We start from the raw sequence: 26,375 nt of genomic DNA, 5'->3' as shown, positions 1-26,375 counted from the left end.
GGGTTGTTTTAGATCGAGACGATGATGTCATCGCTCCTGGGTTTGTGTGACGTCATCCCTTGAGACCGCCACAAAAACATCCAAAGACAAAAGAAAAAAATTGTTAGTTCCCGCGCAAAATTTAAGATTAGAGAAAAAAAAAACAAGACGTTTAAAATACAAAACAAACATTTTTATTTTTTAGTTGTATCGATGATGTCATTGTTAGGAAACAAAACGCTAGACTTGTGTTCCGTTGTTGTCGAACGTTTATCTTGACACGGCTGCCATCTGTTGGTCGAGTTTGCTAATGCAGCCTCATTATGTAGTCTGACATCAGCGAGAAGGCTTTTTTGATTCCGCACGGAAAACCACTCGAAGATTCGGATGCGTTGATTTAGAGTCATTACGGTTTTTCATGACAATCGCTTTGTTTGATTTGTTTGTTTGTTTTCTACACTCCTCCTGCAAACAACAACAAAATGTTTTCTAATTTTTTTTCCGATCCACAAAAGTTTCATTAAATTATGAATTTACAGTCCTGAATTTTCATGACTTATGTTTTTTTACATGACAATATATATTATTTTGTTTTTTGTTTACTTTCTGCATGAGCTCTCGCAAACGCCATCACGATAGTTGCGAAAGGCTTGACTGTACCGCTAAAAGTCAGATTAATTAATTGAGTGAGATTAACTACAATTTGTACATGACAATATCTCTATATATTTTTTCTTTAAACTTTTTTTGTTTACTTTCTGCATGACCTCTCGCAAACGCCATCACAATAGTTCTAAAAGGCTTGACTGTACTGCTAAAAGTCAGATTAATTAATTGATTAAGATTAACTAAAAAAATTTCATGACAAGGAATTTTATTATAAATCCTTTTCTTCGTCTTCTTTGTCACACAAATCAACAAGTTGGTTTTGGATATCTTTCCGATCCAAAGAACTGGCAGCTGCTAAAATGCTGATTAATTAGTTAATTTTGATTAATTTCGATTAATTATATTTTTACGTGATGATGAGGTTCTTTTATGTTTAAAATTTTCTCTTTGTTTTTTTGTGCCTGCTTCTTGCAAACATCAACAAATCCACAGAATTGGTCGCCACAAAATTTCTGATTAACTAATTAATTAATCAATCAATTTCGATTAATTACATTTTTACATGACGATGAGGTTCTATTATGTCTAAATTTTTCAGGTTTTTTTTCGTACTCGCTTCATGCAAACATCAACACATCCACAGAATTGGTCGCCGTTAAACTTCTGATTAACTAATTAATTAATCAATTTCGATTAATTATATTTTTACATAATGATGAGGTTCTTTTATGATTAAATTGATTTCTTTGTTTTTTTTCTACTCGCTTCTTGCAAACATCAACAAATCCACAGATTTGGTCGCCGTTAAACTTCTGATTAACTAATTAATCAATCGATCAATCAATTAATTATTATTTTACAGGACAAAAATCTTTTTGTTTGTTTGTTGTCTATTGCAAACATCCGCAACATAGTCCCGAATCATTTTTGATCAACAGAATCAGCAACTGCTTCTGATTAATTTATCAAATCAGATTAATGACGATCTTTACATGACAATAAAGTTTTTTGTTTGTTTGTTTTCTACCCGCCTCTTGCAAACATCAACAAACCGGTAACGATTTTTTTCTTTCCGATCTCCAGAATCGGCAACTGCTAAAGGACGGTTTCATGGTGGAGCTGGTGGAGGGCGCCCGTAAACTGCGGCACGTCTTCCTCTTCACCGACCTGCTGCTCTGCGCCAAACTCAAAAAACAAATTGCAGGGTGAGGAACCATTCATTGGAGATTTTTTGGTGTGTTTACTGTCAATTTTGGACTAAAACCTGCTACTTTTTTTCCTACATTTTAAACACTGTGGTTTACAACACAATGCAATTTCTTAGGACAAACCCCTAGTAGGTGGCTTAGAACTGGTGCGGACCAGGGCAATCCAACTGTTTGATTAAAACAAAGCGCCGCGTTTTCTGCCAAGTGCTCTGAATGTCACGGTAAAGAAATTCAATGAAGCGCGGCTAATTGGCTGGAGTAACTATGACTCACTTTGGTAGTCAAATGCCTATCACCCAATGATTAAATAAGATGACGAATTTGGCAGAATGGGCCAAAAAATGTCTCGTAAAGAAAAGTAACATATCATGCCGTGATTAAGACGCTCGTTTGCAGACTGTGTCCACAGCAGTCAATCTCAATCACACTGTCGTTAGCATATTTGCTGTAGTGCAACAAAAACATTCTCAAAACAAAACCCAGTGTGCTATATTATCTAAAATTCAGAAGCCCGTACAACAGTCTAAACACTTGCAGTGCTATGAGACTGATATTAAGCTCTCCCATTCATTGCGCGCATGAAGTGGAGGAGAGTCTTGCTACTACTAAATACAAATTTCAAAAACAAATACATGCTGACATTAGTTAGTACCTGAGGAGGGTCACACGATCATTATCGGGCTGACAGTTATCGGACCGATAACAGCCGAATAGGACGTCGCCGTATTCGGCCCGATGGGAAAAAAAATCCATTACGTTAAATCAGCCGACATTCCAAGTATTTATGTACAATGATTTTGTCTCACTCCTATTTGTTAATGCTAATTTAATTCACGTTGACTGCTACGCTAGTGCAGATAGAGCCTGCAAACGAGTGTCTTAATCGTGGCACGACGCGTTACTTTTCTTTACTGGACATTTCCCCGCTGATTTCTGTCAAATGAGAGAAACGAACGTGAATGAGTGTATTTCTATGACTGTTATCCCTCCGCCTCAAATCTCTTGTAGCTTGTCCAAAAACAAAGTTTCGATTCTTTCTTTTTTTTTCTCCCGTGTGCAGTAAAAGCCAGCAGTACGACAGCAAGTGGTACGTCCCGCTCGGCGAACTGAGCTTCCAGGGCCCGGAAGAGGCCGAAGCGCTCAGCGTCCCTCAAGTCCCGGACGAAGAACTGGACGCCATTAAGGTGAAGATATCGCACCTGCGAGGGGAACTCCAAAGAGAAAAGGTATTTGCGATTAACTCTGAGTTAAAAACGATAAATGGCTATTATTCCAGATTACGCGGACTAGCTTGAGAGTTGTAATGGTTTTTCCTTGAATGCAATTTGAATGAAAAAGCTGGACACACATGAATATTTATTTTCATATTTTGCTTTAGCAATTAATTCTGAGTTAACTGGGACAGATTGCTATGCATCATGATAACCCAGTTTTTTTCTTGAATTTAGTATTAGTTAAAAAGTTTGACAAACGCGGTTATTTACTACGCTTTTTCTATCTGCCTTAACTCTGAGTTAACTATGAAAAATTGCAATTAATCGTGATTACACGGACTTGCTCGAGAGTGCTAATGTTTTTTTCTTGGATGCAATTTTAGTTAAAAAGCTGGAAAGACATGGATGTTTTTTACCTTTTAGCATTAGCAATTAACTCTGAGTTAACGATTACAAATAGTTTCTTAAGAGCACTAATGTTTTTTTCTTGTATGTAATTTTAGTTAAGCTTTACGTAGGTGTTTTTTTGTGTTTCAACTTTTTTTCTACTTGCCTTAACTCTGAGTTAACTGTGAAAAATTGCTATTGTTTGTTATTACAAAGACTTGCTTAACATTAGTGGCGCTTTTTCTAATGTTTTCGTTAAATCATTTTCCAACAAAAGCTGGAGAAACATGTTGCGATTAACTCTGAGTTAACGATGATAAATTGCTATTATTCCAGATTACACTGACTTGCTTGAGAGTTGTAATGTTTTTTCTTGAATGCAATTTGAGTTAAAAAGCTAGACAGACATGGATGTCATTTTTTTTTTCTTTAGCAATTAATTCTGAGTTAACTGGGACAGATTGCTATGCATCATGATAACCCGGTTTTTTTTGGAGCGCTCATGTTTTTTCTTGAATTTAGTTTTGATTAAAAAGCTTGACAAACACGGTTATTCACTACACTTTTTCTAAATGCCTTAACTCTGAGTTAACTATGAAAAATTAATCGTGATAACACTGATTTGCTTGAGAATTCTAATGTTTTTTCTTGGATCCAATTTGAGTTAAAAAGCTGGACAGACATGGTAGATTTTTAACTTTTAACATTTGCAATTAACTCTGAGTTAACAATTACAAATTACTATTAGCCATGATTCCCGCGTTTCTTAAGAGCGCTAATGTTTTTTTCTTACTTGTAATTTTAGTTAAGCTTTACATAGGTGTTTTTTTTGTGTTTCAACTTTTTTTCTACTTGCCTTAACTCTGAGTTAACTATGACAAATTGCTATTGATTGTTATTGCAAAGACTTGCTTGACATTAGCAGGGCTTTTTCTAATGTTTTCGTTGAATCATTTTCCAACAAAAGCTGGAGAAACACGTTGCAATTAACTCTGAGTTAACTTTGGAAATAAGTGAGAAAAAGGGAGAAATGTTGACGAGAGTAGGGGAAATGACAAAAAAGTTGTTTTTTTGGTGTATTTTCCGGATGACCTCTCGCAAACGCCAACAAAACAGTCCCGCTTTCTTTCCAACCCTCAGAATTCGCGATGGCTAAAATTCCGATTCACGTATTAATTTCGATGAATTTCGATAAATTGCTTTTTTTTAGAGGGCCAACAAGGGTTCGAAGGTCATCGAGCGACTGAGGAAGAAGCTTTCGGAACAGGAGTCGCTGCTGCTGCTAACGTCTCCAAGTTTGCTCATCAGGGTCTACAATAAAACTGGAAAGGTAAGCATGTTTTTTTAGCTTTTCGCATATCGGCGTTCCCCTGGGCTCTATCTATGAACCCCTCACTTTTTTTCCGTTAGGAATGTAATCTACTTTAAGAAAAAAAAGATTGATTTATCATTTCTATTGACCTTTTAATATCATTTTTTTTAATATACTCTTAAAAATTGAATGTACTATATCTACTTTTGGATTCTTATTTACTTTTAAATATCTACTTTTTGTCATAATCTCCTTCATGTAAATGTAATCTATTTATTACAGTCATTTTTTTGAGTTTTTTTATATTTATATATATATTAGATATTTCTCTTTAATAAAATGTACTTTTTAATTGAATATTTTTATGCTTACTTTTAGATATTGTGAAAAATATTGTACAAATTTAATATAATCACCATTTGTTATATAATCTGGTTTTTAAATGGAGTGTACGTTTTTAATCGAGCATTCAATAACATCCTCTATTTTTAAATTACAATCTTAAAAAAAATGGATGATGGCTCTACTTCTTGAATTCCATATATTTGACTATTTTTGGGAAGTTTATAAAGTATATTTCATATTTCTTAAAATATACTTTTTCATCTTGTGTATTTTTCAACTATAATCGACTCTTTTTATAGTCATTACTTTTTAAAATGTTTTTTTTTTTGTATTTTTTAATTGCATCTATATTTTCATTTTTAATCAATAATTGTATATTTTTATTTAAAATATATAAAATATTTATTCTAATAACATGAATTTTTTTCAATTATCTGTCGAAATAATATTCACCATTTGATTTGATGGGGCAGAGCTACAGCTTCCTCATATCGTCCGACTACGAGCGTGCCGACTGGAAGGAGCTCATCAAAGAGCAGCAAAAGAAATGTAAGCTTTTTTTTTTTTTTGCTCCGAAATATTCCCCCAAAAATTTTTCGCATTCCGGATCCGAGTACGGTGTTTGAATTCCGTTTCCAGGTTTTAAAGCGGCTTCCTTAACTTCCGTGGAACTCCAAATGTTAACCAATTCTTGCCTCAAGCTCCAAACTGTCCATCACATTCCGCTGAGTATCAACAAAGAAGGTATTTTCCACATTTTTTGCATTCGCAATTAACTCTGAGTTAACTCTAGTACTTGCGATGATTGGCATTCGCCAAGAAAATATAAACCACACATGTTGTTTTAGAGTTATTGGTGACTGCCAACATTCATCAGGAAAAACAAACTAAAAAAAATACATATATTTAGTATAATTAATTAACTCAGAGTTAACTACAACAAATTGCTGTTAAGTGTGATGATCAACATTTACCAGGGGAATCCAACAGAAAAGGCCAGGGAGAAAAAATACTTTGATTTTCCAGACTAACATTTGCAATTAACTCTGAGTTAACTATAGTATGACATTTTCTATTAGTCACGATGATCGACATTCGCCAAGAAAATATAAACCACACATGTTGTTTTAGAGTTATTGGTGACTGCCAACATTCATCAGGAAAAACAAACTAAAAAAAATACATATATTTAGTATAATTAATTAACTCAGAGTTAACTACAACAAATTGCTGTTAAGTGTGATGACCAACATTTACCAGGGGAATCCAACAGAAAAGGCCAGGGAGAAAAAATACATTGATTATCCAGACTAACATTTGCAATTAACTCTGAGTTAACTATAGTATGACATTTTCTATTAGTCACGATGATCGACATTCGCCAAGAAAATATAAACCACGCATATTGTTTTAGAGTTATTGGTGACTGCCAACATTCATCAGGAATGTTTTTATTCCTACTAATAAGCCAGTAAAAAAATATATATGTATATTTGTGGTCTAATTCATTAACTCAGAGTTAACTCCAACACATTGCTGTTAAGTGTGATGACCAACATTTACCAGGGCAATCCAACAAAAAAGGCCAGAAAAAATACATTGATTATCCAGATTAACATTTGCAATTAACTCTGAGTTAACTATAGTATGACATTTTCTATTAGTCACGATGATCGACATTCGCCAAGAAAATATAAACCACGCATATTGTTTTAGAGTTATTGGTGACTGCCAACATTCATCAGGGAAAACAACTAATAAGCCAGGAAAAAAAATATATATGTTTTTTTTTTTTACATTTTAGTCATTAACTCAGAGTTAACTACAACACATTGCTGTTAAGTGTGATGACCAACATTTACCAGGGAAGTCCAACAGAAACAGCTAGGGGTAAAAATAGAATTGTGATTATACGGACAAACATCTCGCGATTAACTGAGTTAACTATATTATGACATGTTCTATTAATTACAATAAACATTCACCAGGAAAATAAAAACCACGCATATTTTTCTAGAGTTGTTGTTGAATGCCAACATTCATCAGAAAAAACAAACTAATAAGCCAGGAAAAAAAAAAAAAAAATATATATATATATTTTGACATTTTAGTCATCAACTCAGAGTTAACTCCAACACATTGCTGTTAAGTGTGATGAACAACATTTATCAGGGAAATCCAACAGAAAAGGCCAGGGGAAAAAAATACATTATGATTATCAGAACAAACATCTTGCTACTAACTCTGAGTTAACTGTAGTATGACATTTTCTATTAGTCATGATGATCGACATTTGCCAAGAAAATGGTGACTGCCGACATTCATCAGGAACAAAAACAAACCAATAAGCCAGAAAAAAAAGGAAATATATATATATATTTATTTATTTATTTATTTTATTTTAGTCTAATTAATTAACTCAGAGTTAACTGCAACATATTATTGTTAAGTGTGATGACCAACATTTACCAGGGAAATCCGACAGAAAAGGCCAGGGGAAAAAATACATTTTGATAATCTTGACAAATATCTCGCAATTAACTCTGAGTTAATTATCTAGAATCTCTATCAATTGATGAATCGCGATTTAATCTTTTCTTTCCCCCCACTTCAGAGGACGAAGCTCCGGGCCTTTGCGGGTTCCTGAATGTCATCGTCCACTCGGCCTCCGGCCTCAAACAGAGCTTGAGTGAGTGGAGCGATGAATTAACTGCGCTGTTAACTCTTTGAACGGTGGCGAAAATGGTGAGGATGATTTTGGCTTTCCTCGCAGATCTCTATTGCACATTGGAGGTGGACTCTTTCGGCTTCTTTTCCAATAAAGCCAAGACCCGAGTCTACCGATACACCGCCGAACCCAAATGGAACGAGGTCTGCTCACTCACTCCTCCGTCCGGGCTTATTTCCTCATGCCTCCGTCCATCTTTCCATCAATCTGTCCGTCCTTTCATTCATCCGTCCTTGTAACTTTCCTATTCCATCCTACGTCTGTCCATTCATCCATTCATAAGAATATACTCATCCATCCATCACTCCACTTATTTATCCGTCTGCCTGTATGTCCCTTCATCCATCCATATGTCCGTTTGTCCGTCCATCTGTCTGTTTGTCCGTCCATTTGTTCATCCGTCATTCATCAATCCATTCATTTATCTGTCCGTCCATCCATCCACCCACACAATATTCCGTCCATTTATCAGTTCATCGCTCCATCAATTCATTTATACATGTCTCGTCATTCAGTCATCCGTCCGTTAATTCATGTGTCCATCCATCTGTCCACTCATCTATCATCCATCCATTCATTTTTCCGTCTGTCCATCCATCCATCCATCCACCCACACAATAATCTGTCCATTTATCAGTCCATCCGTCCATCAATTCATTTATACATGTTTAGTCTAGTCATTCAGTCATCCGTCGGTTCATTCATCTGTCCATCAGTCCATCCATCCACTCATCTATCATCAATCCATTAATTTATCCATCCGTCCATTTATTCGTTTGTCTGTCCGTCCATCCTTGTGTCAATCCATTCGTCTTTCCATCCATCCGTCGAGCCATCTATCCATTTAGTTATGTGTCCTTCTGTCTATCCATCCAGCCATTGATCTATTCATCCATTCATTCTTCCATCCATCCATCCATTCTTCCATCCATCTGTCCATTCTTCCATCCATCCATCCATCCACCCACACAATATTCCGTCCATTTATCAGTTCATCGCTCCATCAATTCATTTATACATGTCTCGTCATTCAGTCATCCGTCCGTTAATTCATGTGTCCATCCATCTGTCCACTCATCTATCATCCATCCATTCATTTTTCCGTCTGTCCATCCATCCATCCATCCATCCACCCACACAATAATCTGTCCATTTATCAGTCCATCCGTCCATCAATTCATTTATACATGTTTAGTCATTCAGTCATCCATCCGTTCATTCATCTGTCCATCTATCCATCTACTCATCTATCATCCATCCATTCATTTTTCCATCTGTCCATCCATCCATCCACCCACACAATAATCTGTCCATTTATCAGTCCATCGCTCCATCAATTCCTTTATACATGTCTAGTCATTCAGTCCTCTTTCCATTCATTCATCCGTCCATCAATCCATTGACTCATCTATCATCCATCCATTCATTTATCTGTTTGTCTGGTCATCCATCCTTCTGTCAATCCATCCATCTTTCTATCCATCCGTCGAGCCATTTATCCATTTAGTTATCTGTCCTACTGTCTATCTATCCAGCCTTTCATTTATCCATCTATTCATCCATCCCTTCTTCCATCCATTCTTCTATCCATCTGTCCATTCTTCCATCCATCCATCCATTTATTTGTTTGACAAGTCAGATTTATGTTTGATGCCCTTCCTGTTTGTCTATTCATACGTCCGTCCATTCATGCGTTCCTTCATCCATCCGTTCATTTTTCAATTCGTCCATCCATCCATCCACACACACAATAATCTGTCCATTCATCAGTCCATCGGTCTATCATTTCATTTATACATGTCTAGTCATTCAGTCATTCGTCCGTTCATTCATCTATCATCAATCCATTCATTTTTCCGTCTGTCCATCCATCATCCATCCATCCATCCATCCACCCACACAATAATCCGTCCACTTATCAGTTCATCCATCCATCAATTTATTTATACATGTCTTGTCATTTAGTCATCTGTCTGTTCATTCATCTGTCCATCAATCCATCCACTCATCTATCATCAATCCATTAATTTTCCGTCTGTCCATCCATCCCTCCATCCATCCACCCACAAGATAATCTGTCCATTCATCAGTCCATCGGTATATCAATTCTTTTATACATGTCTGGTCTTTCAGTCATCCATCCGTTCATTTATCTGTCCATCAATCCATCCATCCACTCATCTATCATCAATCCATTCATTCATCCTTCTGCCCATCTATTCATTCATCTGTTTGTCTGTCCATTCTTGTGTCAACCCATCCGTCGAGTTATTTATCCATTCTTCTGTCTATCCATCCAACCATTCATGTATCCATCTACTCATACATCCCTCTACCATTCCACCCCATCCAGCGATCGTCCGTTCGTCCCTCCTTCATCCAACGTTCCCTCTAAACTACGCGTGGCCAGACCTTCTCGCCACACAAGAAAATCTATCCGGTGCATAAAAAATAGGGCTCTAAATTATGTTACTTTTTGCACTTCATGACTTAAAAGGGGGGGGAAATAAAGCAAAAAAATACCAGAATGGAAAAGAAGTAAAAAGTAAAATCGGGAATAGAGAGAAGAGAAAATAAGCAGGAAAGAATAAGACAAAGAATAAAAGCTCAGAAAAAGGGAAGAAAAAAACAGAAGAAAAAAAGCCAATAAAGAAAAAATGAGGAAAAAAAACGAACGAAATGAGAACAATATGAAAAGAACATTTTGGGGGTTTTTTTTGAAGTAGAAAAGAAATGAGGGAAAATGGAGAAAAGGTCCAGAAAAAGAGAGAAAAAATGAGTTTTGGGGTGGTCTCTTGGACTATCTGTCAAGACCAGAACGGAAACAGGACCCAATTGCGTTAAGTTTCTCACAAGTTTTATTTAAGAATAGAGGAAGGGCTGCGCCCACGATCCGGTGTTCGCTCTGAACGTGAAAGTGGGTCTTCTATGGCGAGCAATGGCGGCGTCAAGGACGGAAAAACAGGTCGATAGCCGGGACAGGAGAGCGAAAACGTGGTCGGAAGCGAGTCGTAAGCCAGGAAAGGAGAGTAGACGTGGTCAGGGTCAAAAACGGGTCGAAGCTGGGGGACAGACGGGAGCAAAAAACAGGACAGGTGGGAGTCAGGGTTGAAAAAGTTGTATGAGTCACAATAGTTGGGCGGTAGGGGCAACATTTCCTGTGGTGTGTCTCAGCCAAGTACTGCCTGGTACTGCCACGTTGCACCCGGTCTCGAACCCGAGACCTTTCGCGTGATAGGCCGAAAACTCATAAGAAAAAACACTTTTTGATCATTGTCAATCTCTTCTAAAAGCCCCTTTGACTAAGAATGGAGCATTGCCGGAAACTCCGGTTTCGGCCATTTTGGCTAAGGACGGGGTTTCCTGTGTAATCGCGGGAGATTGCGCTTCCCTTCCACGCCACTCACGTCGCCATTTTCGCGCTCTTTCTCTCTCCAGGAGTTCGAGATCGACCTGGAGGGCTCGCAGACGCTGCGTCTCCTCTGCTACGAGAAGTGCTACAACAAGAGCAAGCAAAACAAAGAGGACGGCGAAAGCCTCGACCGCATGGTGGCCAAAGGATGCATCCCCGTAAGGCTTCCTATGTCCTCCGCCAGGGGGCGCGCACTCCCTTTCGATCCAAACGAGAAAGCCATTTTGCAATCATCCCTTGTGTGCGTTTGACTGAGAGGGTTGAGAATCTTTACCGCGAGTGGGAGAAACAGTGCCATCTGGCGGTCGCTCTTGTCACTATCACTGCACGAATGACGTCATTTTCAACGACCATGCAGAAAACGCAACACTGCGCTTCTTCTTAAAGATTCAAATATATATATTTATGGAAATAAATGTCATATTTTCTACTATAGATTTTGTGGGCTAATATTTTTTATTTTTATTTTTACAGCCGCCCAAAAGATCAGATCGTTCTGCCTGTTTTGACTATTGTTTTTCATTTTTGACAGCATTTTTTTCGAACGTATGATATTTTGTGGGAAAATCGTGAAAAATACCGCTTCGTTTGACTCATTTTCTTTTTTGTTTTCGCTCTTTTTGAAGTCATAGAAATAAAGAAGGTCAGCATTTTCACAATCAAACAATATTATCTTTATATTTTAATGTATATAAATAATTCTATTTTTAATATATGGTAATAATAACCACTGTGTTTATTATCCATATATCTATCTAGACATCTAGACATCTATCTATCTATAATCTAGACATCTATCTATCTATCTATCTATCTATCTATCTATCTATCTAGACATATATCTAGACATATATCTAGACATCTATCTATTGTTCCATCTATCTATCTATCTATCTATCTATCTATCTATCTATCTAGACATCTATCTATCTATCTAGACATCTATCTATCTATCTATGTATCTATCTATCTATGTATCTATCTATCTATCTATCTATCTAGACATCTATCTATCTAGACATCTATCTCTCTAGACATCTATCTAGACATCTATCTAGACATCTATCTATCTAGACATCTAAACACCTATTTTTCTATCTATCTAGACATCTGTCTATATATTTAGACATCAATCTATCTAGACATTTATCTATCTATAATCTAGACATCTATCTATCTATCTATCTATCTATCTAGACATCTATCTATCTAGACATCTATTTATTGTTCCATCTATCTATCTATCTATCTATCTATCTATCTATCTATCTAGACATCTATCTATCTAGACATCTAGACATCTATCTATCTAGACATCTAGACATCTATCTATCTAGACATCTAGACATCTAGACAGCCATCTAGACAGCCATCTATCTAGACATATCATGTTTTTCAATTATTTGTATAGAATACATGTTATCAATCATAAAACAAACAATTTTGTTATGTGTCAAGAACCAGAACAGGATCAGGACCCAAACGCGTGACGTTCTCACACAAGCCTTTTATTTTACGGGAAATGGGGAGTCATGCACGTTAGGCGGCCGGTCTGGCGTGGAAGGACAGGAAGCCAGAGACCGACTAGATCGATAACAATTGTCCAAATTGATATCGGACAGATGGGGTCGATACCGGACAGGACGGGACAGACAGGATAGGTAACGATTCAGGATATCGAAAATTCACAGCAGAAACTAGACTGGAATGAAAACTGGAGAAAATAATAAACAGGAGAAAAACAGACAGAAACAAAACTGGAACCCGAAATGAAACCGTACAAAAATAAACGGGAGCAATACCGGACTGGAGATATCACAGGAAAACAGGACGGAGTCAGAACCCACGTCTTGTCGGGCAAAAGTTCGTTTGACAGGCTGACAACCGAAGCAAGAGAGCGGTGAGCTTTATTTAGACAGAAATACAATGGCACCCCACGGGCGGGGTCAATTGGGCACCGTGGCAACCGTGACACACACGGGCGGGGACAATTGGGCGCCATGGCAACCGTGACAATATGATACAAATGTCAGGAAGTGGTCATTGGAAATAAGTCCGATTACATTTTTTTGGGGCATATTTTTTGTATCAAGTCAGGTGTGAATTAATCGAATAAAATAAATAATTAAAAAAAAAAGCATCAATAAATACACTAAAAAAATTTAAATATGAAAATGTGTGTAATTGTTTCGTTTTATCAGCTGGATCCGCAAATTCTCCAAGGCAAAGATTGGCAAAGGACCGTCGTTCCCATGAACGGGGTACGTGCTCCTTTCCCATTCGGGTTTCTCTTGGTGGTTGTTTTGCCCGTTTTCCAGCCGGGATTTTTCTCCTTCCAGATGGAGGTCAAACTCTCCATGAAATTCACCAGCCGCGAGTTCAGCCTGAAGAGGATGCCTTCGCGAAAACCCATGGGGGTCTTCGGAGTCAAGATCTCCACCGTCACTAAGTTGGTTTCCAATTTCACCTGGATTTGCTTGGTTTGCTGCTCCGAATCCTTGAAAAGGCTTGAATTTTAATACTGCCTTTTCAAGGATTGAAAAGTGTAAAGGCTTGACATCGTTGCCATCTTTCTCAACAATGAGGCCTTATGCGCTCTCTACTCTAGTGGATTGGCGTTGCCAATACGTTTCCTTTTCCCTCGTGATTAACGGCAGCTGGCATGAGTTCGTATGGCATTGTCCGATGAAACGTCATATTACTCATTTTTACCCAACATAGGGCAACAGTGGACCGTTCTGCTTTTGTCGAACCAAAATTTAATCTATCGATCTAATCTAAATCCATCTCATTTAATAATCTATGTCAACATATTCTAAACTATCAAATTCATCTATTTAATCTATCTAATCTCGATCTAATCCATCTGCTTTATAAATCTCAATTTGTGTGTTTATATGCGACTCTGAATTGAATGAAGCAATTTTTGAGAACATTTACACCATTTTTTTCAGCTAGGTTTTGTGTCAAGGCACCTTCAATAAATGCCAACAAAATTGATGGACATTTTATTCCGCGGTCTGCTTTTGCTGGTCTTTAATGGTCAAACTGAGCACTGTGGCTCATGACCACTGACTACTCCAAGCAGCCAAATCCAATCTTCTCACGGCCCGGCAACGCCAGGCCATTTTGCCTATATGCAATCAAAACAATAAAGGACCTAAAACAGAGCCTTGAGGCACTCCGCAGCAAATCCTCATAGGACTTCAATCGCCATTCCGTACATACAGTATCGAGATGTATTGAGATTGCGATTTGGGCGGCCCCCCCTCACCAAAAACTGTTCTTTCCTCAGACGGGAGCGCTCCAAGGTGCCCTACATCGTCCGGCAGTGCCTGGAGGAGATCGAGAGGAGGGGGATGGAGGAGGTGGGCATCTACCGGGTCTCCGGGGTAGCCACCGATATCCAGGCCCTCAAGACGGCCTTCGATACAAGTGAGCGCCACCTTGCAAACTCTTTGCCAACGACTCGTCTTTGCTGACTCCGTCGTCTCGTCTTTGCTAACTCAGTCGTCTTGTCTTTCCTAACTCGGTCGTCTCGTCCTTGCTAACTCCGTCGTCTCGCCTTTGCTAACTCAGCCCTATTTGCTGTGCTAATTTCGCCGTCTTGTCTTTCCTAACTGGGTCCTCTCTCTTTGCTAACTCGGACCTCTTGTCTTTGCTTACTCGGTTCTCACTCCTTTGCTAACTCTGTCGTCTCGTCCTTGCTAACTCGGTCCTCTCCTCTTTGCTAACTCGGTCCTCTCCTCTTTGCTAACTCAGTTCTCTCTTGTTTTCTTACTCGGTCCTCTCATCTTGTCTTCGCTCACTTGATCCTTTCGTCTTTACTAACTTTGTTGTCTCTTCTTTGATAACGCGGTCCTCTCCTTTTTGCTAACTCAGTTCTCTCTTGTTCGCTTACTCTGTCCTCTTGTCTTGTCTTTGTTAACTTGATCCTTTCGTCTTTACTAACTTTGTTGTCTCGTCTTTGCTAACTCAGTTCCCTTTTGTTCGCTAACTCTGTCCTATCTTCTGTGCTAACTCGATCCTCTCCTCTTTGCTAACTCCATTGTCTCATCTTTGCTAACTTGGTCGTCTCGTCTTTGCTAATTCCATTGTCTCGCCTTTGCTAACTCGGTCCTAGCTGCTGTGCTAACTCGGTCCTCTCGTCCTTGCTAACTTCGTCGTCTTGTCTTTCCTAACTCGGCTCTCTCTCTTTGCTAACTCGGACCTCTTGTCTTTGCTAACTCGGTCCTCTCCTCTGCCCTAATTAGTTCCTTTCCTCGACTTTCCTCTTTGCTTACTCCATCGTATTGTCTTTGCTAACTTGATCCTTTCGTCTTTACTAACTTTGTTGTCTCATCTTTGCTAACTCGGTCCTCTGTTCTTCGCTAACTTGGTCCTCTCCTCTTTGCTAACGCAGTTCTCTCTTGTTCGCTTACTTGATCCTTTCGTCCTTACTCTGTTGTCTTGTCTTTGCTAACTCGGTCCTCTGTTCTTTGCTAACTTGGTCCTCTCCTCTTTGCTAACTCAGTTTTCTCTTGTTCGCTTACTCAATCCTCTCGTCTTGTCTTCGCTAACTTGATCCTTTCGTCCTTACTAACTCTGTTGTCTCGTCTTTGCTAACTCAGTCCTCTCCTCTTTGCTAACGCAGTTCTCTCTTGTTCGCTAACTTGATCCTTTCATCTGTACTAACTCGGTTTTCTCGTCTTTGCTAACTCGGTCCTCTCTTGTTCGCTAACTCGATCCTTTCGTTTTTACTCTGTTGTCTCGTCTTTGCTAACTCGGTCGTCTGTTTTTCGCTAACTCGGTCCCGTCGTCTCTGCTAACCTGTCGCTAACGCAGACCACAAAGACGTGTCGGTGATGATGAGCGAGATGGACGTGAACGCCATCGCCGGGACTTTAAAGCTTTACTTCCGAGAACTGCCCGAACCGCTCTTCACCGACGAACTGTACCCCAACTTTGCCGGCGGCATCAGTGAGCGGCACATTCGGGGTTCGGGTCCCGGTTAGCTTAACTCAGCTTAGCTTATCCTCTTTTTTTTTGTTTGTTTAGCGCTGTCCGACAGCGTGGCCAAGGAGAGCTGCATGCTGAATTTGCTGCTGTCGCTACCTGAGCCCAACCTGGTCACCTTTCTCTTCCTACTGGACCACCTCAAGAGGTACGGTTGAGACCCCACAGGGATTCCAACTGCCGTCATTTTTAAATGATTTAGAAAAATCGACCAAAAAATGACCGGATATAGGTGTATCTCGGGGGCCACACAATTGAACAAACATTCTGTCGGGGGCCGGAATAGTCGATTCAAGAGAACGAAAAAGAGAGATCAAGAAATAAGAGAAAGGGGGAGGGAAATGGAGAGAGGGCGGGACAAAGAAAGAAAAAGAGAGAGAGGGAGAGAGCGTGAGAAACAAAAGATAAAAAGTCGTGAGAGAGGGGGAAAAGAAAGGGAGAGGAAGAAAGAAATCCAAAGAAGAATAGAAAGACAGAAGGAGAGAAAAGAGAAAAGAAAGCGCGAAGGGTATGAAGAGAGAAAGAGAAAAAGAAAAAAGGAAGTTAGAGCAAAAGAAGTTAAAAAGACAGAGAGAAAAAGAGACAAAGGAAGAGGAAAAGAGAGACACAGAGAGTGAAAGAAACAGAGACAGGGAGTGGGAGAAAAGGGGTGGAAAAGAGGGAGAGAGAGAGCGTGAGAAACAAAAGAGATGAAAAGAGAAGTCGTGAGAGAGGGGGAAAAGAAAGGGAGAGGAAGAAAGAAATCCAAAGAAAAATAGAAAGACAGAAGGAGAGAAAAAAGAAAAGAAAGCGCGAACGGTATGAAGAGAGAAAGAGAAAAGAGAGAAAAGGAAAAAAGGAAGTTAGAGTAAAATAGGTTAAAAGACAGAGAGAGAAAGAGACAAAGAGCAACAAAGGAAGAGAAAAAAGAGAGCCACAAAGAGTGAAAGAGACAGAGACAGAGAGGGAGAAAATGGGTGAAAAAAAGAGAGAGAGAGAGAGAGAGAGAGACTGAGAAATAAATACAAGTACAGTGTCTTTGTGAGAGTTACCTGGCTTTAGCAACAGGAAGTGGACATATTTCAACCTGCAGATTGTTTTTCTCTTGCACTTCTCTGAGTGTTGTCCCGGATTCAATCCCTTAGCGGGCCTAATCTGGCCCGCGGGCCGCCTATTTGACACCCGTGGTGTAAAGCATGCCAATTATAGGCCCTTTGACGCTCATTGCTCTTAATTAAAAACCTGGATCCCTTTCTTTTAAAACTTATACCACTTAAAGAAGAACAGTATAATCTATTATCGTGATCCATTATCCTCGGTTGTTGAAACATGCTAAGGTTGAAAATAGCACATAGCAGTCGTTTCAAATGGGTCCTCCCAGGAGCTTAGAGAGATTCGCACGACGTAGGTCTCAAATCTACCAATTCTGCGCACATTGACTCCAGTTGCTTGGGATTAAAACGACAATCTCGGTCCCCTTTTCCTCTTGGACCACCTGAAGAGGTACAGCTTAACCTCGGTTGTAAATAGCACCTAGCGGTACCTTGAAAATGACTGAAAATTTAGAAAGAGAGTTTGACACTTCTTAGGTGGAAAACATGCCAATTTGGGGTACATTGCATTCCATAGAAAAAGCAAACTCGGATCCTTCACTCTTCCTCTTGGACCACCCAAAGAGGTAGGGTTAAACCTCTTACGCAGAAACACGCTAAGGTCGGGAATAATAACGGCGCTTTCTAAATCTTTGTTCGAACGAGCGAGATTCCCTCTACGTCGGTGTAAAAGGTGCCAATTTCGGGCTCCGAATCTTTTTCGGACAGGGTGGCAGAGAAGGAGAGCGTGAACAAGATGTCGCTGCACAACCTGGCCACCGTTTTCGGGCCCACTTTGCTGAGGCCGGCAGAGAAGGACAGCAAGATCCCCGCCCACCCCACTCAGCCAATCAGCATGGGCGACAGCTGGTCCCTGGAAGTCATGGCGCAGGTACCACTTTTTTTTTTTTTATCGGCTCCGCCTAAAACGAACTGCACCTATGGGGTTGCCCTATTTAGCCCTTCTGTCCGACCATAATTGAACTGCACTCGAGCGGCCGCGGGACAATATCCCCAATCGCATTTTAGGAAGGCTTGGCAGCTTTATGTAGCCGTTCTGTCCACCAGAAAGCGAACTGCACTCGTGCGGTCGCGATCCATTATTCCCGGTCGCATTTCTGTTGAACCTGGCGGCTCTGTGTCGCTGTTCTGTCCACCAAAGAGTTAACTGCACTCAACAGCTTCAATCCATCATCCCTATCCAGCCTTGCGGCTCTATCGTGCACCAAGGTGAACTGCCTCTGAGTGGACACGATCCGTTATCCACAATCACATTTTCGTCAGACGCGGAAGCTTTATGTACCCGTTCTGGTGGACTGCACTCGTGCGGTCGCAATCCATTATCCCCATTTGCATTTTGGTCGGGCCTGGTGGCTTAATGTAGGTCCTCACCACCCAAAAGGTGGACTGCACTCGTGCGGTCGCAATCCATTATCCCCAGTAGTATTTTGTCAGGCCTCGCGGCTTATTCAGTTGTTCTGTCCACAAATCTTACAAATCTATTTGATCCATTATCCCTAGTCGCATTTTGGTGTGGCCTTGTGGGCTCAATGTAGGTTTTTACTACCCTCGATTACATTTTTGGCAGCTTTATGTAGATGTTCTGTCCACCAAATGGTGGACTTCACCCTTGCGGTCGCGATCTGTTATCCCCAGTTGCATTTTGGTCAGGTCCAGTGGCTTAATGTAGGTACTCACCACCCAAACGGTTGACTCGTGCAGTCACGATCCATTATCCTCGGTTACATTTTTGTTGAACCTGGCGGCTCTACGTAGATGTCCTGTCCACCGAAAGTTGGACTGCACTCGTTCAGACACGATCCGTTATCTCCAGTCGCATTTTGGTGGTGCCCGGTGGGCTGGATGTAGGTTTTCACCACCCTCGGTTACATTTTTGTTGAACCTGGCGGCTCTATGCAGATGTTCTGTCCACCGAAAGGTGGACTGTGCTCATGCAGTCGCTATCCATTATCCCCAGTCGTATTTTGTCAGGCCTCGCGGCTCATTCAGTAGTTCTGTCCACAAATCTTACAAATCTATTTGAACTAACTTAGACACAGATCCTCTGAAAAACAGGCAAAAAGAATACTTAAAATAAGTCAAACAAAAAGCAGTCTCCACAATTGCTTTGGACCAATCAATATTATTACATTTAAATGAGTTTAAATTGGATGTATTTTTTAGTTTTTATACGAACAGTACTTTCTTATTTTGTCTTTCATATAAACTTCAATGACTTCCCTATTATAGACTATTGTGCCTTTTCCGTATTTGTAAACAAGTGTGATGTATTGAAGCTGTGCGTGCATTGTTGAGGCAGAATTCATGTCAGTTTATAGCAGAACATTTGTAGAGCATAGATAGGAACACCTCAAAATAGCATGTGCTAGCCGTAAGATAGTGACTTTATTACAGCCATTACAGTCAACAGCAACAACCAAAAACTTCTTTTGATCCGTGCTGGATTTCTTCCTTGGAAAGTTTTTGAAAATTTGGAAAATTGGCCGCGAAAGTGCTTGAATTCGACCGTGAAAAGGGTCTACGCACCCTGGTAGACACACAAAATATATTTATTAGTAGTACTTCATTTCTCTTTTATACATTTTTATGATATACATCTTGGTCAGCGGTGTCAAACTCGATAGAACAAACATTCTGTCGGGGGCCGGACTAGTCGATTCAAGAGAAAGAAAAAGAGAGATCAAGAAATAAGAGAAAGAGGAGAGAGGGCGGGACAAAGAAAGAGAGAGAGGAAGAGAGCGTGAGAAACAAAAGAGATAAAAAGAGAAGTCGTGAGAGAGGGGGAAAAGAAAGGGAGAGGAAGAAAGAAATCCAAAGAAAAATAGAAACACAGAAGGAGAGAAAAGAAAGTGCAAAGGGTAGGAAGAGAGAAAGAAAAAAGAGAAAAGGAAAAAATGAAGTTAGAGCAAAAGAAGTTAAAAAGACACACAGAGAGAAAGAGACAAAGAGCAACAAAGGAAGAGAAAAAGAGAGACACAGAGAGTGAAAGAGACAGAGAGTGGGAGAAAAGGTGTTGGAGAGAGAGAGAGAGAGAGAGAGAGAGAGAGAGAGACAGAGAGAGACACAGAGAGAGAGAGAGAGACACACAGAGAGAGACACAGAGAGGGGGGGGGGAATGTCCCCCGACATGGATGACTGAATGACTAGACATGTATAAAGAAAGAAATCCAAAGAAAAATAATTCTCTCCTTCTGTCTTAAAAAAAGACAGAAGGAGAGAAAAGAAAGTGCAAAGGGTAGGAAGAGAAAAGAGAGAAAAGGAAAATAGGAAGTTAGAGCAAATGAGGTTAAAAGACACAGAGAGAGAAAAAGACAAAGAGCAACAAAGGAAGAGAAAAAGAGAGACAAGGAAAGTGAAAGAGACAGAGAGTGGGAGAAAAGGTGTGGAAGAGAGAGAGGGAGAGAGAGGGTGAGAAAGAGAGAGAGAAAGAGAGAGAGAGAGAAATAAATACAAGTACAGTGTCTTTGTTCGAGGCACCTTTCTTTGGCAATATCAAGTTGACACATTTCAACCTGCAGCTTGTTTTTCTCTTGCGCTTCTCTAAGTTTTGTCTCACGGGCCGGATTCAATCCCTTAGCGGGCCTGATCCGGCCCGCGGGCCGCCCGTTTGACACCTGGGATCTAGGTTATCAATAGAAAAACCCAGTTATTATGCATCCCTCACGAAAATCAATTCCATTTTCACCGGAATTTTTTTCCCAGGTCCAAGTTCTGCTCTACTTCCTCCAATTGGAGACCATCCCGACTCCGGACAGTAAACGGCAGAGCATCCTCTTCTCCACGGAGGTCTAGGGACCCCCATTTTTATGCCCAAGGACCTACTCTAGTCCAGGAAATCCATTTTCTCTTCGCCCTCCGGAACACCAGGGGGAGCTAGCGAGTCTCCTTGCGCCGCTATTCCCTCCGTTTCGGACTAGCGTACAAAAAAACGGAGGAAGCAATATATTTTCTATCGCGGAAACGTTCCCGATGTTCTCCTCGTTTGTCGCTTCCGCGATCCTCCTTGTACATAATCGTGTTTCCGTAATTTATTTCCGGGATCCTGGAGAAGAGACTTTTTTTCGTCGGGTCCTTCGTTTTTCTCGGAACCGCTAGCGGTTAGCATCGACTCCAAGCCTTGAGCCAGATTTTAGCCTTCGGACACACTTTTTCTTCGTTTTTTTTTTCTTTTTTTTCCCCCGACAACCCGAATCGAAAGGACATTCATTTTGCTTAAAGGGACAGTGTGTAGTGTTGAGCGCCTCCTGGTGGTTAAAGAAAGAACTTCATTCGCTCGAAACAACGTTGATCTAAATGATGAGAAAACATAAATGAGCTATAATGTAAACATGCATTTTTATGAATAATCGGGTTTTTTTTTAGCGTCATTATTATAAACAAAAATAATTCAGAATGTAAAAAGTAAGATGATCTTTGATTATTTCAAGTATTATTTTATTGTTAAATTTTTAGTTTTTTTCTTTTTTTTCTCCCTTTTTTCTCTTTTCTTTTCTCCAGTTTTTCATATGATTCTCTCTTTGTTTCCTCTTTTTCCTTTTTCCTTTCTTTGCTTTTTTGGTTTCCCTTTTTAAAAACGTATTTTTTTTTCACATTTTTCTGCCTTTATTTCTTTTTCCCTATTTCTTCGTGAAAGGCGAGGCAAAAAAAGGAAGGAAAACATCTCCAATCTTCCTTGTGTTTTTCAGTCGTACCACACCATATAGAGAGACCTCTAGTGGTGGAATATGACACACTGTACCTTTAAAGCAAATGTGCCAGGTGAATGTTGGAAGGTTGTATCGCGGAAGTTTTAGACCTCGAAATGAAATCTTGAGGTATTGACGCTCGGCTCCTTTAATGCTCAAAAAACAAAGTTTCGAATGAGAATTGATAAAAACACAAATGATAAATACAAACTTTCGAATGAGAATTGATAAAAACACAAATGATTCATACAAACTTTCATAGCTCGTTGGCTAGAATTTGTACCTTTTTAGGTACAATATTATTTTCATGATCATTTTACAAAATATATTTTTTACTATTATTTTTGAGTATATTTATTCTAGAATATATGAAAATATATTTGCATATATATTTTTTTTTTTTCAGTTGGAATATTTTGATATTCCCTTTAAAATGAATATTTTTTACATTTTTATTGATCATTCGAAAAACAATAATATTGCGATTACGACTAATAATACAAAATGATTATTAATTCTACTACAGTCCAGTAGAATTTTTTTGCATACTAAAGTTTATTTTATTCTTTTACAAGCTAGTTTTTTTTTTTAATGAAGCTAGTGTTTGTTTTTTGCACAATCGTCTTTTTTGACTCACTGAAAACTCATTTTCTTGCACGCTTTTGTTTCCATTTTTTATTCTTTTATTTGTTTTTACAAGCTCATATTTTTTTTGTTTTTTTTTGTTGCCATTTTTTTTGCACACTTGTGTTTAGGATATTTTTGTTTGTTTTTGCAAGCTACTACTTTTTAGCGTACTATTGTTTATAAGATTTGATTTTAGTTTTCCAAGCTTATTATTGTTTTTTGCAAGCCTGTGTATCTATTTATTTATTTTCGCTTTTTGCAAGCCATTGTTTATACTATTTTATTTTTGCAAACCAGTGATCATATGATCTTTTTTTTTATTTGCAAACTACAATTTTTTTTTGTTTTTTTTTTTGCAAGTTAACATATATTTTTTCTTTACCAGTTTATGTTATTTTATTTTATTTTCTTTGCAAAGAACTATTTTTTTTGTACAAGCTAATATAATTTGTTCTATTTTTGTTTTTTTAACAAGCCAGTGTATATACTATTTTATGTCTTTGTATTTATTTTGTTTTTGCAGGCTACTCCTTTTTTAGCGTACTATACTTTATATTATTTGATGTCAATAGTTTTCCAAGCCCATTTTTATTTTCTATTTTGTCTTGCAAGCCTGTGTATCTATTTTTTTTTTGGCAGACAAATATTTTTTGTTTTATTTTTGCAAGCCTTTGTTTATACTATTTTATTTTTAATTTTATTTTTGCAAACTAGTGATCATATCATTTTATTTGCGAACTACAATTTTTTTTTTTGCGAGCTAATATATATATTTTCTTTACCAGTTTAGATAATTTTATTGAATTTTCTTTGCTATTTTAATAGAATTTGTTCCATTTTGTTTTTTAACAAGCCAGTGTATTTACTATTTAATGTTTCTGTATTTATTTTAGTTTTGCAAGTTTGTGTTCATATTGTTTTATGAATATTTTTTGAGAGGTAACGCTAGCCACAGCCTAGCTAGGCACAGCCGAGCTAGCCTCAACCTAGCTAGCTACAGCCCAGCTGGCCACAGCCCGGCTAGCCATAGTCTGGCTAGCCATAGTCTGGCTAGCCACAGCCTGGCTCGCCACAGCCTAGCTAGCCACAGCCTCGCTAGCCACAGCCTCGCTAGCCACAGCCTAGCGAGCCACAGCCTAGCTCGACACAGCCTAGCTCGACACAGCCTCGCTAGCCACTGCCTCGCTAGCCACAGAGTCACTAGCCACAGCCTAGCTCGACACAGCCTCGCTAGCCACTGCCTCGCTAGCCACAGAGTCACTAGCCACAGCCTAGCTCGACAAAGCCTAGCTCGACACAGCCTCGCTAGCCACAGCCTAGCGAGCCATAGCCTAGCGAGCCATAGCCTAGCTAGCCACAGCCTAGCCACCCGCAGCCTAGCCACCCGCAGCCTAGCGAGCCACAGCCTAGCTCGACACAGCCTAGCTCGCTACAGCCTCGCTAGCCACAGCCTAGCTCGCAGCGCCGCCATTTTAAATCTGGAGTCAAGCGTCAAGGTTTTCTGCCGTGCAATCTTTCACAGGCGTCCCTGGACGAATCGAAGCGCTCGGGCGTTCGAACCTTTCCACTTTTTTCTCATTTTTAAACATGATCAAACCTCGTTAGCCTGTTGGGCTAAACCTATCCTCTTATAACATGCAGGCGTGTTATTTCTTTTTCTTTTCGTTGTCCCTCCAGCACAAATTTTGGATACAAAAACACACTCGTGACATATCGAAACCAGCGGGCCGCGCTCGTCATTCCACGTAAGACACCGTGTCATTTTTTTTTTTTTCATTTTTTGCTAGCACGTTTTTGGCCTTGCGTAGCACGCTAACACGTCCGCCGCCGGCGGAAATTCTCCCGTTGCCTTTTTTTGCCGCACGTCTCTTCTCGACTAAGACAGGACCTGAACTAGAAAGAAGAACTGGACGCACCTCGCTCTTAGATCCGTTCTCACCTCGATACCGTAAATTGAAAAGTGATAACGGATCGGTGGGGTCCGAACTTGTCGCCCGTGTCCTTACTTTAGATCCTTTTCTGCCTTTGTATTTATTTAAGCTTGAACTAGAACGTCTGCCGGCTCTATTTATTTGTAATATCTTGGAAGAATAAAATTCATGAAAAAGGAAAAGTCCTGGTGTGCTTATTTGAGAGCAAACGATAGAGAAATTGTCAGGACCAGAACAGAGACAGGACCCACTTGCGTACGTTTCTCTCAGTTCTATTGGGAAGAAGGAAAAGGATTGCACACACACGATCCGGTGATCGCCGGGCGCGGGAAGCAGGTCGCTCTGAACGCGGAAGTGTCGAGAGCGGTAAAAACAGGTCAGTAGCCGGGACAGGAGAGCAAAAAAACGGCAACGAGTCAAAAGCCAGGAAGGAGACATAGTCAAGATCAAAAAACGGGTCAAAGCCGGGAAACAGACGGGAGCCAAAATAGGAGTGAGTCAGGGTCGAAAAGCTTGCCTAGAGTAAACTGAGGTTCGAAGACGGACTGACAACAGGTGACAAATAGACAAGGGTTTAAATAGTGACCGGGAGCCAATGGGAGTCCGAAGCAGTCGGTGCCAAAGGAGCAGGTACAGGTGCCTCGCATCAGTAATCATGACAGAAATAGTCAGATAGATCTAGATTGAGAGATACATAGATTTAGATGGTGATATGGGTAGATCTAGATAGGGGGATAGATAGATCGAGATCAGGGGTCTCCAACCTTTTACAACTCAAGAGCTACTTTTTGATACCGATTAGCGCAGGGGGCTTCTAGTTTTATATGCATTTCTAAAATAACCATCATGTTTTTACGATGTTGTTACCATGTCACTTTTCTGTTATCACCAGGTTAATTATTGACAGTAGATTTAAATAGATTCAGTCAACCACAATAACCCAGCACGGGTGATCTATTTTCACAACAGGTCCGTGGGCACCTCAAATGACCTTAAAGAGCACCCTGGTGCCAGAGTGCATCATATTGGAGACCCTTCATCTAGATAGATCTAAAAAGAATATAAGTCTAGATATATCTAGAAGGATAAATCTATTTGGATGGATCCAAATGGATGGAAAGATCTGGATGGATTCATAGATCTAGATAGATAGAGCGATCCGTCTTGATCTAGCTATCTAGATAGGTCTAAATAGCCCTAGATGGATGATAGAACGAGATAGACCTAGGTAGCCCTATGTAAATAGATCAATATAAAGATTGATAGATAAATCAATAGATCTAGAAAGATAGATCTAGATGGATGGATGGATCTAGATGGGTGGATATAACTAGATAGGTCTAAATAGCTCTAGATGGATGATAGAACCAGGTAGATCTAGATAGCCCTATATAAATAGATCAATATAAAGATTGATAGATAAATCAATTGATCTAGAAAGATAGATCTAGATGGATTAATAGATCTAGATGGATGGATAAATCTAGATGGATAGATAGTTCTTAATGAGTGGATATATTTAGATAGGTCTAAATAGCTCTAGATTGATGATAGAACGAGGTAGATCTAGGTAGCCCTATAGAAATAGATCAATATAAAGATTGATAGATAAATCAATTGATCTAGAAAGATAGATCTAGATGGATTAATAGATCTAGATGGATGGATAAATCTAGATGGATAGATAGTTCTTAATGAGTGGATATATTTAGATAGGTCTAAATAGCTCTAGATTGATGATAGAACGAGGTAGATCTAGGTAGCCCTATAGAAATAGATCAATATAAAGATTGATAGATAATTCGACACACCTAAAAAGATAGAACTAGATGGATTGATAGATCTAGATGGG

The 26,375-nt window shown here is 39.5% G+C and overlaps 1 protein-coding gene across 1 annotated transcript in view; it reads left to right on the top strand.

Annotated features, from left to right (window-relative positions):
* bcr (BCR activator of RhoGEF and GTPase) overlaps positions 1 to 22,174 on the top strand; it is a 79,593-nt gene extending 57,419 nt beyond the window's left edge. The window contains exons 10-24 of the mRNA XM_088355728.1: positions 1,672 to 1,793; positions 2,857 to 3,022; positions 4,608 to 4,727; positions 5,528 to 5,603; positions 5,694 to 5,798; positions 7,669 to 7,743; positions 7,828 to 7,925; positions 11,221 to 11,352; positions 13,396 to 13,455; positions 13,534 to 13,643; positions 14,490 to 14,629; positions 16,019 to 16,153; positions 16,232 to 16,337; positions 17,989 to 18,151; positions 20,983 to 22,174. Coding sequence (XP_088211854.1) covers positions 1,672 to 1,793; positions 2,857 to 3,022; positions 4,608 to 4,727; positions 5,528 to 5,603; positions 5,694 to 5,798; positions 7,669 to 7,743; positions 7,828 to 7,925; positions 11,221 to 11,352; positions 13,396 to 13,455; positions 13,534 to 13,643; positions 14,490 to 14,629; positions 16,019 to 16,153; positions 16,232 to 16,337; positions 17,989 to 18,151; positions 20,983 to 21,072 — 1,698 coding nt within the window. The 3' untranslated portion in view covers positions 21,073 to 22,174. The remainder of the gene's footprint in view (positions 1 to 1,671; positions 1,794 to 2,856; positions 3,023 to 4,607; positions 4,728 to 5,527; positions 5,604 to 5,693; positions 5,799 to 7,668; positions 7,744 to 7,827; positions 7,926 to 11,220; positions 11,353 to 13,395; positions 13,456 to 13,533; positions 13,644 to 14,489; positions 14,630 to 16,018; positions 16,154 to 16,231; positions 16,338 to 17,988; positions 18,152 to 20,982) is intronic.
* Positions 22,175 to 26,375: the final 4,201 nt, after the last annotated feature.

Source organism: Urocampus carinirostris, chromosome 16 (assembly GCF_059441175.1).
Source record: "Urocampus carinirostris isolate Australia breed hairy pipefish chromosome 16, RoL_Ucar_1.0, whole genome shotgun sequence".
NCBI lineage: Eukaryota > Metazoa > Chordata > Actinopteri > Syngnathiformes > Syngnathidae > Urocampus > Urocampus carinirostris.
Note: the sequence above shows the minus strand (reverse complement) of the source record. Positions and strands in the feature narration are given on the sequence as shown.